Source organism: Pezoporus occidentalis, unplaced genomic scaffold (assembly GCF_034315485.1).
Source record: "Pezoporus occidentalis ecotype Australia unplaced genomic scaffold, CSIRO_AGI_Poc_V1 ctg97, whole genome shotgun sequence".
Classification (NCBI taxonomy): Eukaryota; Metazoa; Chordata; class Aves; order Psittaciformes; family Psittacidae; genus Pezoporus; species Pezoporus occidentalis.
The window spans coordinates 58,079-73,045 of NW_026916336.1; the positions used below are offsets into that span (position 1 = coordinate 58,079).

A 14,967-nucleotide genomic window follows, 5' to 3' on the forward strand; every position below is an offset into this window, starting at 1 on the left:
TTTATATCCTCGCATCTTGACCTGTGGTGACGTGTTGTCGATCTTACTGCTGAAGGCCATGCATAACAATGGCTGTTTGGTTTTTTAGATTAAAAATAAGGAAGAGGAACTGTAGCAATAGGACAAAGGGTAATAGGTTAAAACTTAACCAGTAAGGGCTTCGCTGTAAGGGTGGTGAGGCTCTGGAATGGGTTGCCCAAAGAAACTGTGGCTGCCCCATCCCTGGCAGTGTTCGAGGCTGGGTTGGACAGGCCTTGGAGAAACCTGATCTAGTGGAATGTGTTCCTGCCATTGGTTGTGGGTTGTAACTAGATGAGCTTTAAGATTCCTTCCATCTCTAACCATTCTATGATTATGAAATTTGGAAAATGTAAATCGTATTTTAATGCAAACTCACACTATTATATTTTGTTCTTAGTTGAAAAAGTTGTGAGAAAAAAATCTGCAATAATGAGTGCATTTTATATGAACATTTTCCTTCCTCTTGCTGTAGTAGTTGAAAATACTTGTTTTGCATATATTATTCAAAACTGTCTTCCCGATAATATTAATGTGCTTAACTTCTCTGCAACAGGGCCCTAAAGGAGACCCAGGATTCTCTCCAGGACAGGTGAAACGTGGAGAAAAGGTAATATTTTCTTAGTTATAGAGAAATGTTTTGTCTGTCCCATTCTTTTGTGGAAGTCTTGGTTAATATTCAGACAAGCTATAGCAGCACAATACTTTGTATTTACTGTGATGCTGGTGTATTTTGACAATTATGTGAGGCTGGCCAATGCAGGCACAAGTGATATAATGAGCCAGAGAAAATAGAAAACTATAGTCAAAGCTGAAACTTAAATAACATATTGATTTCACTTATAAAAATAAAACAATTTAAAAGGATGTACTTTTAGAACAGTTTAATTGAATTCAGTTCACCCTAGTATAACGAAGTGCAGATTTCAGTTTTCTTCAGTACGTTGCATTAGTTCAGACAGTTGTTTAAGGTAAAATCTGGTGATGACACACATTATTGCGTGTTGTGTTGTATTTAACCACTTTCTTAACAGACTCTCGATGCTAAGATTTGTCCTTTCACTTCAGGTATTTCGTGCTTTAGCCAAACTAGTGTTTGCTCTCTCTGCCAAAAATATCTGAGTATAGATATTTAAAATGGTTCTTCATAGAACTTGTGGGCTTGAAAGCTTGTGTCTTTCATTCTTAGATCACAAATCTGCTGACTATGTATGAGACTTTATAATGAATGTGATAATACTGAAAATGTATTTGCGTGTTTTCATTGTAGTGTGTTACCTACGCTATATCTTTTAGAATAGCTTGTATTTATGCTAGGTTTTATTAAGAGCATTTGCTAGTAGTTCAATTGTGGAATGTTTGTGCTAAGTAGAAAGCACTGTAGGAATCAAGGACCAATATCCATAATGAAGCAAGCATTAGCAAATAGCTTTTGTTTACTAGCTGCTGATGTACACATAATTATTTGGTTTTAATGCATACGTTTTGTCAAACCCTCAAATTCACAAATATGTTTTCGATGTTAAAGAGCCACTGAATAGAATTCAGAAATGCGTCTGTTGATACACTGATAAGAAAATTAAATGCAACTTTAGTAGAAATAGCAACATTATTTTAATCTAGCCAGCTTTTGCTTTTGGCAATCTAATCATAGTGTTGGGAGCTCTGTGTGTCTAAATGAAACTCAAGCTATATTCTTTGGCATGGCCAAGCTGTCATAGAACAGTCTAAAGCCCACCCATGTATATGTATGACCTACACCTAAGTACATGTAAGATTCATGTATAATCAAAAAGCTATGGGATTGATATGCATTTTTACAGTTCTCACTATTTTAGGTTCTTGAATTTTCATGCAAGTCAAATTTGCTTACTCTGAGAAATGGACTTGAATTTACTTTGATGTTAACTCACTTTCAGGATCTGTCCCTTGACTCACTGGATTTGAATTTGGGCACTAATCCTGAAAGAGTCTCTTCACTGTCAGTCCTGAGCAAGGAAAAAAGAACAAAAACAACCTTCTCTCCTCCCCCATCTGCAAAAAACAGATAAAAATGCACCTTTTTTTCCATCTCCCTAGCATTCAATATGCTCTAATTCTTATTCATGCCATTATGTAGTTGCAAGCTTAAAGAACTTGAATGAGAATTGCTATATGCCACTGTAAGCCATATACCAGCATAACACCTTTGTCTATATGAGTATTTTATGTTGTCTTTTACACAGAGTAGATTTACACCATGTTTTAGGCAGTATATGTACCATAACGGTGCTCTGATTTCTGGTTGAGGATTGTTGGCATAACAGGAACACAAACAATAAACAGTATTTTTTTTTTATTTATTTATTTGAGGTGAAACCACTCACTTCTAAGGAAGGGGTTATTTCAAGAATTGTATAGCTTTTTCAATTCCGTTTATGTTGGCTAAAAGTAAATGCAAGATTGTGAACTAAGTCTATTCCAGCCATGATTTGGCCATGTTGTATGATGCAGGAGCATGCACATTGCATCAGGTGGTCGCAGTTGAGGAGCTGTTGTCTTTTCAATTTTATTCCTGTTAAAAAAACAGTAAAATTTTAAAAAAATCTATGCCTGATCTAACAACATTAGCTGTTACTTCATACTGAATGTCCAAGAATGCAAGGAAGATATGAAGCCCTACATGTTTATAGCCCTGTGTCATCTTTCAGTGAGACATAGTGATTCTGCATGTTTTTGTTGTACAGGGTGATCCAGGCCCCATAGGCTTTCCAGGCCCACCTGGGATCAAAGGCCAAAAGGTAAGGTTCTGTTTCTATTATTGTGTAACCCTCTGTGGCAGAAATCAGTGGGCATTAGGTGGATGTGTGCTGATTATGAGGTGACAGAAGGGCTTTGGACCTGCTGTTGATACAGTGACCTGTCTGCTCTGTCAGGCACCAGAGCGAACAGCACAAAACCTTCCTTTGCAACTAAATTAAGTGAGATTGCAATAGAATGAAAGTCAAAGTTGCTTAGGTATGACATGCCCCTGCTCAAAGAGAATAGGTAGTACGGAAGATAGGCTTGCCTGCGAGATACAGCCATTTTTAAATCAATTTTATTCAATCTTCAATAATAGGTTTTTAATTTCTTTTTTCTGTATTACGTATTTTAGAATAGAATCATAGAATCATAGAATCGTTAGGGTTGGAAAGGACCTTAAGATCATCTAGTTCCAACCCCCCTGCCATGGGCAGGGACACCTTACGCTAAATCATATCACCCAAGGCCTCGTCCAACCTGGTCTTGAACACTGCCAGGCATGGAGCATTCACAACCTCCTTGGGCAACCTATTCCAGTGCCTCACCACCCTAACAGGAAAGAATTTCCTCCTTATATCCAATCTAAACTTCCCCTGTTTAAGTTTGAACCCGTTACCCCTTGTCCTGTCACTACAGTCTCTAATGAAGAGTCCCTCTCCAGCATCCCTATAGGCCCCCTTCAGATACTGGAGGGCTGCTATGAGGTCTCCACGCAGCCTTCTCTTCTCCAGGCTGAACAGCCCCAACTTTCTCAGCCTGTCTTCATACAGGAGGTGCTCCAGTCCCCTGGTCATCCTCGTGGCCCTCCTCTGGACTTGTTCCAACAGTTCCATGTCCTTTTTATGTTGAGGACACCAGAACTGCACACAATACTTCAGGTGAGGTCTCACAAGAGCAGAGTAGAGGGGCAAGATCACCTCCTTCGACCTGCTGGTCATGCTCCTTTTAATGCAGCCCAGGATACGGTTGGCTTTCTGGGCTGCAAGCGCATGCTGCCAGCCCATGTTCATTTTCTCATCAACCAGCACCCCCAAGTCCTTCTCCGTAGGGCTGCTCTGAATCTCTTCTCTGCCCAACCTGTAGCTGTGCCTGGGATTGCTCCGACCCAGGTGTAGGACCTTGCACTTGGCATGGTTAAACTTCATGAGGTTGGCATCAGCCCACCTCACGAGCGTGTCAAGGTCCCTCTGGATGGCATTCCTTCCCTCCAGCGTATCAACCGAACCACACAGCTTGGTGTCATCGGCAAACTTGCTGAGGGCACACTCAATCCCACTGTCCATGTCAGCGACAAAGATGTTGAACAAGACCGGTCCCAACACCGATCCCTGAGGGACACCACTTGTTACTGGTCTCCAGCCGGACATTGAGCCATTGACCACAACTCTTTGTGTGCAGCCATCCAGCCAGTTCTTTATCCACCGAGCGGTCCATCCATCAAATTGTCATCACTCCAATTTAGAGACAAGGATGTTGTGTGGGACAGTGTCAAATGCTTTACACAAGTCCGGGTAGATGACATCAACTGCTCTACCCCTGTCCATCAGTTCTGTAGCCCCATCATAGAAGGCCACCAAATTGGTCAGGCAGGATTTCCCCTTAGTGAAGCCATGCTGGCTGTCACCAAGCACCTTGTTGATTTTCATGTGCCTTAGCATGCCTTCCAGGAGAATCTGCTCCAAGATTTTGCCAGGCACAGAGGTGAGACTGACTGGTCTGTAGTTCCCCGGGTCAGCCATTTTCCCCTTCTTGAAAATGGGGGTTATATTTCCCTTTTTTCCAGTCATCGGGAACTTCACCTGACTGCCATGATTTCTCAAATATGATGGCCAGCGGCTTAGCAACTTCATTCACCAGCTCCTTCAGGACCCGCGGATGGATCTCATCAGGACCCATGGACTTGTGCACGTTCAGATTTTTAAGATGGTCTCAAACCAGTTCCTCTCCTACAGTGGGCCCAAGGTCTTCATTCTCACAGTCTCTGCATCTGCCTTCCAAGACTTGGGTGGTGCAGTCAGAGCCTTTGGCAGTGAAGACCGAAGCAAAGAAGTCATTCAGAACCTCAGCCTTCTCCAAATCCTGTGTAGCCAGTTCTCCTGAGAGCTTTCTGAGGGGGTCTACATTGTCCCTAGTCTGTTTTTTATTTGCTATGTACCTGTAGAATCCCTTCCTGTTATCTTTAATACCTCTAGCTAAGTTTAATTCTAACTGAGCCTTAGCTTTCCTAACCTGGTCCCTAGCTTCTCAGACAATATCCCTGTACTCTTCCCATGCCACCTGTCCTTGCTTCCACTTATTATAAGCCTCTTTTTTCAATTGAATTTTCCTCAGGAGCTCCTTATCCATCCATGCATCCTCCTGCTGCACTTCCTTCTGGTTGGGATGCAACACTCGTGAGCTTGTAGCAGGTGATCCTTGAATATCAACCAACAGTCTTGGGCCCTTCTGCCCTCTAGGGCTGTATCCCATGGAACCTTCTGAAGCAGGTTCCTGAAGAGGCCAAAGTCTGCTCTTTTTTGTAGTATAGAATAAAGTCCATGGGATCATGTGCTCAGTTTTTCTGCACTGATTTATTTGCTTTTTTCCACATCTGCCAGAATTGCTAAAATAGAACTCGGGTGGAATAAGTTCCAATTTTGAATGCCATGTAACATGACATGTTTTAATATGAGAAATGTCAGGTGCCACACTGCATTTAAGAAATATACCCAAATTATGGTAGTCTTATGTACACAGGAAAGCATAAGGCATACATATAGTTTTTGGAAGGGAACACAAAGGATGTCAATAAAGGAAATCAGACAACCTTAAGAAGAGGGAGTGAATATAGTTTATTTGGAATGAGAATTCATCCAGTCAACAAGGCTGTGATTACTCTGGTGACAAAGTGGTGAGGTGGCAAAAACCAGCAAGAAAGCTGGAGGGAAAGTACTATTAAATGCTGCCTTTGCAGAAGGTAGTTTGGTGTTAAATGTAATAGAAAAATATGGAGAACAGCCCAGCAGAAATTTGAAGGAGCGTGTTAACACTGAAGGCAATTGTAAACTGTTCATCAGAAGGATGGGATGAATTGTTAGAAATGGAGGCCCTGGTATTTTTTGCCTTAATTTTTGACACAGAGAAGGAATGTTTGTTTAATTCTTGCCTGCTATTGAAACAAAAGAAAAATGACCCTGCAACACAATTTATATTCAGTGTTATATTTTAAGATGGCTTCAATCAACATTGTCTTGAGCTTAAAGTGTATGGCAGGTTTTAATTAGTCTAGTAATTCATTTGTAGAATTGACCAAAACAGGGTAACCAGTGTGACCAGAAAAAGAAGGCATCACTGATATTAACACCAGAAGGAGGGCTACATTTATTTTGCCCCATTCTCTCATAGAGAAAACTTATAGCTGTGACAAGAACTTGCATTGCCTCTGTTGAGGGTTAACCTACAATCCTATTCGCTGATAGCTTTTGTATCTGCTGATCTTGGAACACCTTGAGGTTCCCAAATACCATGCTTTCTTATTTCAGCAGGTTTATAGTTTTGCTCTGAAAACAAAGTAGGTTTTGTTCTAGGGGTTTTTAGATGGGAAGCAGCTGTCACTTGTTCTGGATGACAGGGCTGACATTTGGGGACAGGGGAAATAAAATCTCATGGGTATCCTGCTCTCTTCCTGCCACAAGAATTCACTCCTTTGAGGATTAGAGACTCAGGAGAATAGTGCTCACTTGATCAGTGAAAATGTTAATCTCTGTTTCTGTTTTGTACACATCAGTCATTAACTTAGATCCATGCTTAAGATAACTTCTGCCTGACCCGGACTGTAAGAATACCAGCTTTTGAACACACTAGACCTTTAAAAAGTTTGAAGTATTTCACACTTGTTTTTTTAATGACAAGCCCACAATTTGTTTGAAGTAATTATCTTTAGTTACTGCTTTTCAATGTCTGTCAATAAAATAATGCAGTTTCAATATATATAAATAATTCACACTGTTAGCTCATTGTGATCTCAGAAGTTATTTTCAAAGGAATGTGAGCATGAGTAGCTGTGAAGTAAACCAGCTACAACAAATAAATTGCAGAAAAATAGCTACTTCCATTTTTGTTTTGTACCCCAGCACTACCAGGGAATTGCTGCAGTATTGAATAAATAACGTATATCTGATACTCTTTTTCATCCCGGCAAAAAGGGAGATAAAAAAATCCTACATATGAGTTAATGGTGCCCCAAATTCTACTCAATTTTGACAGTTGGGTTCTGTTAACTGGGCAGTTTCTAAGCAGTGAGATATTTGATAATGAGTAAAATCTCTAGTGTTCTTCCAGTTATCTTTAATAGTGTAATAGAGATCTGTGTTTGTTTCACAGCAATTGTTTGTTGTCATACTGACTTTTGTCAGTGTTTTCCTGTAAGACCTAGAAATTTGATGGGTTTTATTTATTGAATTAATCTTCCATATCTCATTAACTGGAGTGGTGACTGTGGAGAGCTGAAGTGGAGGGTGTACTTCAATGCCTCCTGCCTTCCACTGGGCCTGATTGCCCCCTTACAGGGTGGCTGTGGAAGAAACTGTGTTGAACAAGTTTTCTAATCAGAATTTGCCTGATGCTGAATTTCCTGTGCAGCGTTATTTGGTGCTTATACAAAACTATGTGTTATGGAAATTTGAGGCAGATGTGCTTATTGTTTTCACTTTTTTGACAAAAATGACTTTTGAGAGATTTTGAGGCCCTCAGTGGAATAGAACAGCACTAGAAAACTACTGTTTTGGATTAGAATTGTAAAATGATGTGTTTCTCCATAAAAAGCTGAGAAGCTACAGGGGGTTTTTAGTGAGATGGCAAACCAAACATGTTAATAATCGGGACTCTGGTAACAGATTATTGTGATTGACTTCATTTTTCATTACATGCCATGTGTCGGAGTACGCGTCCTTGGGGTTGCATGTAAGATATGCCATATTTCTCGTGCCTGTCACAGACACTATAAAAAGCCAAGTTTTGCTCAGGGTAGGGCTCCAAATTTGTTCTAGCATAAGAACACAAAATTGCATGGTTTTGAAGTGTTTAGTGGCTGTGTTTCTTTTAGGCATCTTTTGAAGCAGAGAAGCAATGGCAGGAGATGAGGGTTATAGTCTGAGGAGAGTGCTATTTCCAGAGCAGTTGTGCGATCTCTTGTCTGGAGCTGTCTTGACAGGACCATCTCTACACCAGCACTCAAAACTTTTATCAGTCCAGAGACCTCACAGAGCAGAAGTCCCTTCCTTTCCCATCTCCCCAGAAAGGGCCTTCTTCACTGTACAGACAAGTGAGTCCTTGTGTCGTGGTTTAAACCCAGTCAGGTAATTCGTTCGCTCACTTCACCCCCTTTCTTGCCCTCCCCCTGCTCTCGGAGGGACGGAGAGGAGAATCGAAAAGAATGCAACTCCCACGGGTTGAGATAAGAACAGTTTAGTAACTAAGGTATAACACAAATCACTACTGCTACCACCAATAATGATAATGATAAAGGAAATAAAAAGGGAAGAGAATACAGCACCTCAGCACCAGCCGACCGATAACTTGCCCCCCCTCAGCCCGACCAAGCACCGACCGATACCTCCTCCAACCCCGCAGTCCCCCAGCCCTTCCGGCTAACTCCCAGTTACATCCTGGGCATGACGTGCTGTGCTATGGAATACCTCTTTGGTCAGTTTGGGTCAGGTGTCCTGTCTCTGCTTCCTCCCGGCTTCCCCTCCTCCCTGGCAGAGCATGAGGCTCACAAAGTCCTTGGCCAAACCAAAACATCGCTATCAGCTCTGTTCCCAGGCCGAAAGTCAAAACACTGCACTGCACCAGCTACCAAGAAGGAGAAAAATGACTGCTACTGCTGAACCCAGGACACCTTGGTTGTGCTAGCCAGAGTACTGGTTGATAGATTGTCATCCAAAGGACAGTACTCCTGAACATTAATTTGCCTGGGATCATGCCAATACATTAGAATGACTGTAGTACCTGTGCAATGCAGCCCCTTTTCTGTCACTTTCCATAGATTAATATTTCTGTATATCTGATGGCTGTATATAGTGTTATAGTGTTGGGTGTAAGACTTCACTTACTGAATTTTAAATGTTGCAGAAAACCTCTTGGCTTTCTAGCAAAGTTGCTGGTGTTGTGCCAGATGTATTTTAATAACAAATGCATAGAAATTCTGGTAAAACACAGTGGGCACCAGTAAGATGGAAAGACTTGGCTTAACAGTCCTTGCTGTTACAGTTTAATATCTACATTTTAATATATACGGACTTCATTAAGTCTGGGTCTCACTGTGCTAGGCATATGGTAGAAGTCAGACACTTAAGTTTCGTCTGAGTCTTATTGGTGGTAAAGTTTTCTCCTCTCACGCAGACCTAAGTATTCTTGCAACTTGCTGTATTTTTGTGATGTGCTTCAAGTCTGTATTGCTGTAATTGGATGCCTCAAACCTTTCTCTTCCACATTGAGCTTTGAAATCAGAGCATTAATCTTCGTTAGAAATTGGGAGGTATTTCATTTATCAAACAAGCACATATGAACCTGCATTCTTGTTTACTTTCATCATAGTTCAGAGCAAACTGGGTCTTATTTAATGGGTAAGCTTAAGAATACAAAGCCAAGCTACTAAAAAACTAAGAATTTTGAAAGGATTAGTAAATCACAGGAAAGGGAAACCCCTAAGTGAAAACTCTCTCCTTTGGGGTGATACTCACTTTAGCATAGTTTAACTTCATTCCCAACTTAAGTAGGTCAGAATGAATTAAGGCTGTTTAAGCTCTGATTAAGAATATGGGCATGTGATTCTAAAATACGATTTCAGAGCAGTTTTCTCTGGCAGAAGTGAGACGATGTTGTGTAGAAACATGCACACCAGTTATCAGTCATCCTTCTTAAGCTCACAGTTCCTTGTGTGCCTTCTTTTGAGACTGTCCATACAGATGTTAATCAGTTAAACTGATCCGCTTTGAAAAGAAATTGTGATAAACTTCTCGGTGATTGTTTCTGTGTATAGCAGCATTTGTTTTCCTTTTCTCCTTGTACAGAAATAAAAACCTGAGAGATCTCTTAAAGCAGCACCTACTTTAGTTGATTGTTTAAGCATAGAGAGAGGATAAAATTCTGAAATGGATAAAACTCATGAAATGCAGAATGGGCTGGGAGATAAAAAAATATATGGCATTGAGGCACATTTTGAAAGCTGAAGATGTGTTACTGGCTTATGCTGGCATCTAAGTTCTGCTTTAGCAATTCAATAAGAAAAATCTGATTTTAGACAAGCATTAATGTAGTAAATTGGGATATATTGTTATTAACTAGTTTGTTGAATTTCAGCTCCTGGCTATCTGCGTTACAGCTATTTTGTTCCACCACACTCACATTTGCCCCAACAGCAGTGCAGACCTGCTTCCTTACATACAAGACAACGTATAAACTACTTAAGCTACAGGAAAGGATTGAAGCCAGAATGCACTACAGTTTTGCAAACTGGCAATGCTCTGTGCATGATAAGCAAAATGAAAGGACACGCGTGCTTTGTTGGGTTTTGAGAAAATGAGGCGTTTAGGTTTCTTAATGAGTACATCTGTTCTGGATCAAGATTTCTCAAATAGCCTGTAATAGCAAAGGTCAAATTTTGAAGCCTTTCATATATGGTCTTCTATTGTCTAAAATTATCTATCAGCAAGCAAAATTATTCCATCTTTTAATTTTGTATGATAATAAAATTGATTTCATGCAGAAATACTCTTGTGGTCATGCAGAAGCTTATTTAAAAATTTGGGATACCTGATCTGCTGAAATCAGTTGCAGAATTCCTTCTTATTACAGTGGGTCTCAAGTCTCTACTAATGAGTGTCATCATGCCACAAGGCAGCCAGATGTTTGACATCAGCCAAGACTCTCCCGCTACTCAATCAATGTCTTTAAGGCCAATTTTATGATGGATTTCTATCCAGAATAGGGATTATTTTGGTCTTTCCCTTTCAAGCTGCAGCTTTTGTAACTTACATATTCCCAGTTCCTCTTGCAAGGGACGTGGAGACCAGATACTTGGCTTCTGCATCAATCGTGCGACTGCTAACAGCCTCCCTTTTAGGCTAGCTTGTCTGGGTATGTTTAGTGAAAAGGCATCCAAGAAGAAAGTTCCTCTTTCAAGTGTACTGTTGCAAATGGCAGATTCCAGCTCTATTTTTAATTCTATTTTTAGTTTAAGAGCTGAGAAATGCACAGGGAGTGAAGTTTGACAGCTTCATGATTCCAGCACCATAGGGAAGAGGTCTGGGATGCGGAACAGGCTATTCTCCCTACTGGTATAAATTCTGTAATATAAGGGCTGGAATTTGTTCTATGTTAATTTTAAAAAGAGGTATCATGTGCTCTGGAAGGTCTGTTTGTCTTGAGAGTGTCCTAATATAGGCTGGGATGACCCTCTGCTTACACCCCTTCTGAGCTGCCTTGTTCGAAAGGCCATCATGGCAAGGATTCAAAATGGGGGAATGCAGTGTACCAAATCCAGTTCTTCAGTTTCATCAGTAACTGGAGACAGCATCCCATGTATTTATTTGTTTAAAAGAGTAGAAGTCTGGAGCTGTCTTTAAGCATGCTGATACCTAGGAATTTTCTAGACTGCATTGAAGATTTCTTACTCCTTTTCTCTAACTCAGCTTTCATATGAGCTGCTAAATGTAAACCACACTAATGCTGCAGGCAAAGAAGTCAAGATAACTTTTCCTTGATAAAGGGAGTTTGGAGCAGGAAAAAAAATTGTCCATTTTGTGTGTTTAACTGTATTTATTACTTACCTGTTTCTCTGCCTGCAGGGTCTTAAGGGTTATGTGGGACTGCAAGGGCCACGGGGTGAGCAGGTAAGTGTTCAAAGCTTAGTACGTTATACTCTACAGATGAACAATTGAGGGTAGAAGGTGGCATAATCCAAAATAAGTGTTCAGTACAAACAATCAGTTTAAATTACTGGCTGCATAAGGAAATATTTGATAGTTCTTGGGCAAGAATTTAGATTATTTAGAGACCAGTGTGGTAAAAAATTGTCTAAATGAAATGGAAAAAGACCAGCTTGTTTTTCTTCAAATACTACACTAGCTTGGTGGAGGTTGAAGTAACATTCTTGTTAGAGGCACAGGTTGGAATCTCTCAAAACCACAACTGATTTAATGCATTTAAAATCCCGTAGCATTTAGAAAACAAAATTGTTATTTAGTGCTTTTTTTCATTTCCATGTCAGTTGAAGAAGCAGTCTGAATGTAAGTTTCAAAGACATCCAGTTGCTGATGTGTCTTGTTAACATTAATGAGAGTCCTAATGGCAGAGTAGATGGAAGCCTGACTCTCCTTTTGAATGACACTGACAGGGAAATGGTGATGATAACAGATGATAGGCACCTGAAGGAAGGTGAAAACTCGTAAACATCATCCATGACTTCAGTGAGTTTTATACACACATTTTCACTGAATGGTGATTTTTATTATAGGCCTACAGGCATTTTTCTGTGGTGACTATGAGATAGTAGTGAGATAAAGAGATAGCCAGTGGAAAAAAATAAAGGCATTCTTAACATTAGGAGAAGAGTGTCTCCATCTATGAAGAAGTTGCAGGTGAAAACTAATCAGTTGCTGCCATGGAGGGGAAAAAAGTGAAGCTTTTATGGAAAAGTAGTTCTGCTTGGTATGCACACAATAAAGCATGTAAGTTCCTTCGAAGGCAATTCATGGTCAAGAATGTGAAAACTGGTGATGTGCAAATGTTTGATATCTCAGTGTTCATTCTTAAATGCTGCTGTAAATAGTTTACTTCATTATTATCACTTAGAAAATACTCTAATGTAACTTTTAAGAGAACACTTTGGATACAAGAGTTTTATTTTGCACTTAGTTCTTACTGGTGGTATTTTCAGGCCTGTCTGGTGAAGGTGATGAATTAGACCAGTTACTTGTCATCTGCAGCACCTACCTGTTTTGTAGATTTTAGAAGCTTGCACAATGATGACAGACATTCCTCTGAATTTGTGAATTGTGGAACTCCTTGTACAGCTGGTAACTAAGAAAAGGTGTTAAAAGATAAGTTGAAAATGCAGTGATTCTACTGCTTGGGGTGTTTTTCTGGTTTTTTGTTTTCATATACCCATATTTAGAGGTACAGTTGTGCCAAAATAGGGGAGCAGAAATCTCAGTTCCATGAACTGTCAGAAGATGGATCACTATTGGTTGAAAGCAGGTGATAGAATCATCTCAATGGCATCTTATTTAAACAAAAAATATTGCAGCCCCTTTTTTTTTCATCTGCACTTCGAGGGTTTGCTTCCTGAGATTGCTGTTCCACCATAAATCTGCTCTGAACAGCTCGGGCAGGAAGTCTCGATCCATTGCTATGTTAACACTGACATAGGACAGTAAGTGGAAGGGTTAGGCTGGGAGAATGTCCAGTTTATGGACTTGGCTTGTTTAAAATAAAATGAACTGAGCAGTGGTGGGGGGATCCTCCTGTGTCTGGACCTGTAATGGACCCATGGCATTTGGCACCATTTCAGAAAAGTGTATTTTCTCAGAAATAAACAGGTAGGTTAAGTAATAAACCAAGAGAAATTGCATTTGGATTTGATTAGGAGAAAGAAGATGGAGAGAAGTTCTATGCATTTGTGACTAATTCAGTGCTATAATGACCTGATTCTGGGAGAAACAGAACTGGCTTTGTAAGGGTGGACACAAGGATTCTTTAATGAAATGTTCAAATGCTGCTGAGACTAGTGCATTTACTTAATTACAAGGACCTGTCTTTTGTAGTACTCCTCAGTTACTCTTTGTGAATAGCATTTGTGGTTTTATTATGGAAATAAGGGGTACACTCTTGTATTTCACAAAATCTTAGACTACTCTTCTTGTAATGCTCTTTAAACGATATGTAATTGAAATTGGTGGAGTTACGTATATGTGATGAGTTCATTGCAGGGTGTTGCTGTGTAGCCTGCTCTAAAAGCATTTTTTTAATGAGCTTAAACTGTGTCACATGACTAGGTGCTAAAAGAGAAATGCTAAAACCTAAAACAAATAAACTTCAAAACTTCTAATTTTTTTTCCCCCACCTCATTTTCCCCTCAGGGAATTCCAGGAATGGCTGGCAACACTGGGGTCATTGGTTACCCTGGCAGGCAGGTGCAGTAACTATACTAATGTCTTTGCAGTTTTGGGGGTGGTCTTATTTGTTCTTTTCAAAAGTACCATATCTAACTCTTTTAGAACTACTAATAGTATAAATATATTTGTTTGCATGCTGTCATCCTTGAAACAAACCGCTTTCAGAGGTAGTGCCCACGAGGTAATGTTGAGTCTCATGTCGTTTAAACTTGGATGGTTTAGATACAGTACAACTACCTTTCTGGAATACATAAATGACATTACCAAAGCACTGAATGTCTGAAAACTTTGCACTCCTTCATAAACTTCATGTGGTTCTATGTGTTTTATTTTCGTATTTCAAGTCCAAAAGCAATAGGAAGCCACCTGTTGTAGTGTATTTCCTCCTGATGATCATCAGTATATTTACCTCACTGCTGAAATTATTTGTTCAGCCCTTTAGGGAAACAGAACATTAAAAGATATTTTTCTTTCCCCCTGCCCCACTGAGATATTTGAGAAGGAGAATCACTAAAACCAGAAAGCAGCTTTCTATAAATACAAGGCAATTATATAAATACTGATTTATTTATTTATTTATTTTAGTTTACGTGTAAGCTAACAGATACCTCACTCCAGTAATACAAATAAGACATAAAGTAGAAGCAATCACTGCTTTCCCCATATATGGGCCAAATTCGGCAATTGACTTTGTGATTTTGTATCTGCTTAAAGGGTGAATTTGACCAATATTCAGTGTTTTATTGGGTAAGGTTTGTAATGGCAATATATTTTCAAATTCCACTGCAGGTATTTTATATAGTAACGATTGATAACATGTTTGTATTGAATCATATAAAATGTTTAGTGCATTTGGACTACATATGCTATTCTGACATTAGCTTGAAAATAATGGGAAATGTGTCCAAATATAAAAGCTTATGACAAATCCTGTGTAATTCCGTCACTGAAATGCCAGATCACTGGGTCTGGAAAAAAATTTCCTCCCAGAAGAAATAATTTCAATATA

At 39.7% G+C, this 14,967-nt stretch overlaps 1 protein-coding gene across 15 annotated transcripts in view; it reads left to right on the forward strand.

Moving 5' to 3' along the window:
* COL24A1 (collagen type XXIV alpha 1 chain) overlaps window positions 1–14,967 on the forward strand; it is a 159,128-nt gene that overhangs the window by 46,745 nt on the left and 97,416 nt on the right. For all 15 annotated transcript variants that reach the window (XR_009962346.1, XM_062606484.1, XM_062606483.1 and 12 more), the window contains 4 exons: window positions 575–628; window positions 2,745–2,798; window positions 11,631–11,675; window positions 13,923–13,976. Coding sequence is in view for 14 of the 15 variants with exons in the window: in XM_062606484.1 (XP_062462468.1) it covers window positions 575–628; window positions 2,745–2,798; window positions 11,631–11,675; window positions 13,923–13,976 (207 nt within the window). In the remaining variant the exon portion in view is untranslated. The remainder of the gene's footprint in view (window positions 1–574; window positions 629–2,744; window positions 2,799–11,630; window positions 11,676–13,922; window positions 13,977–14,967) is intronic.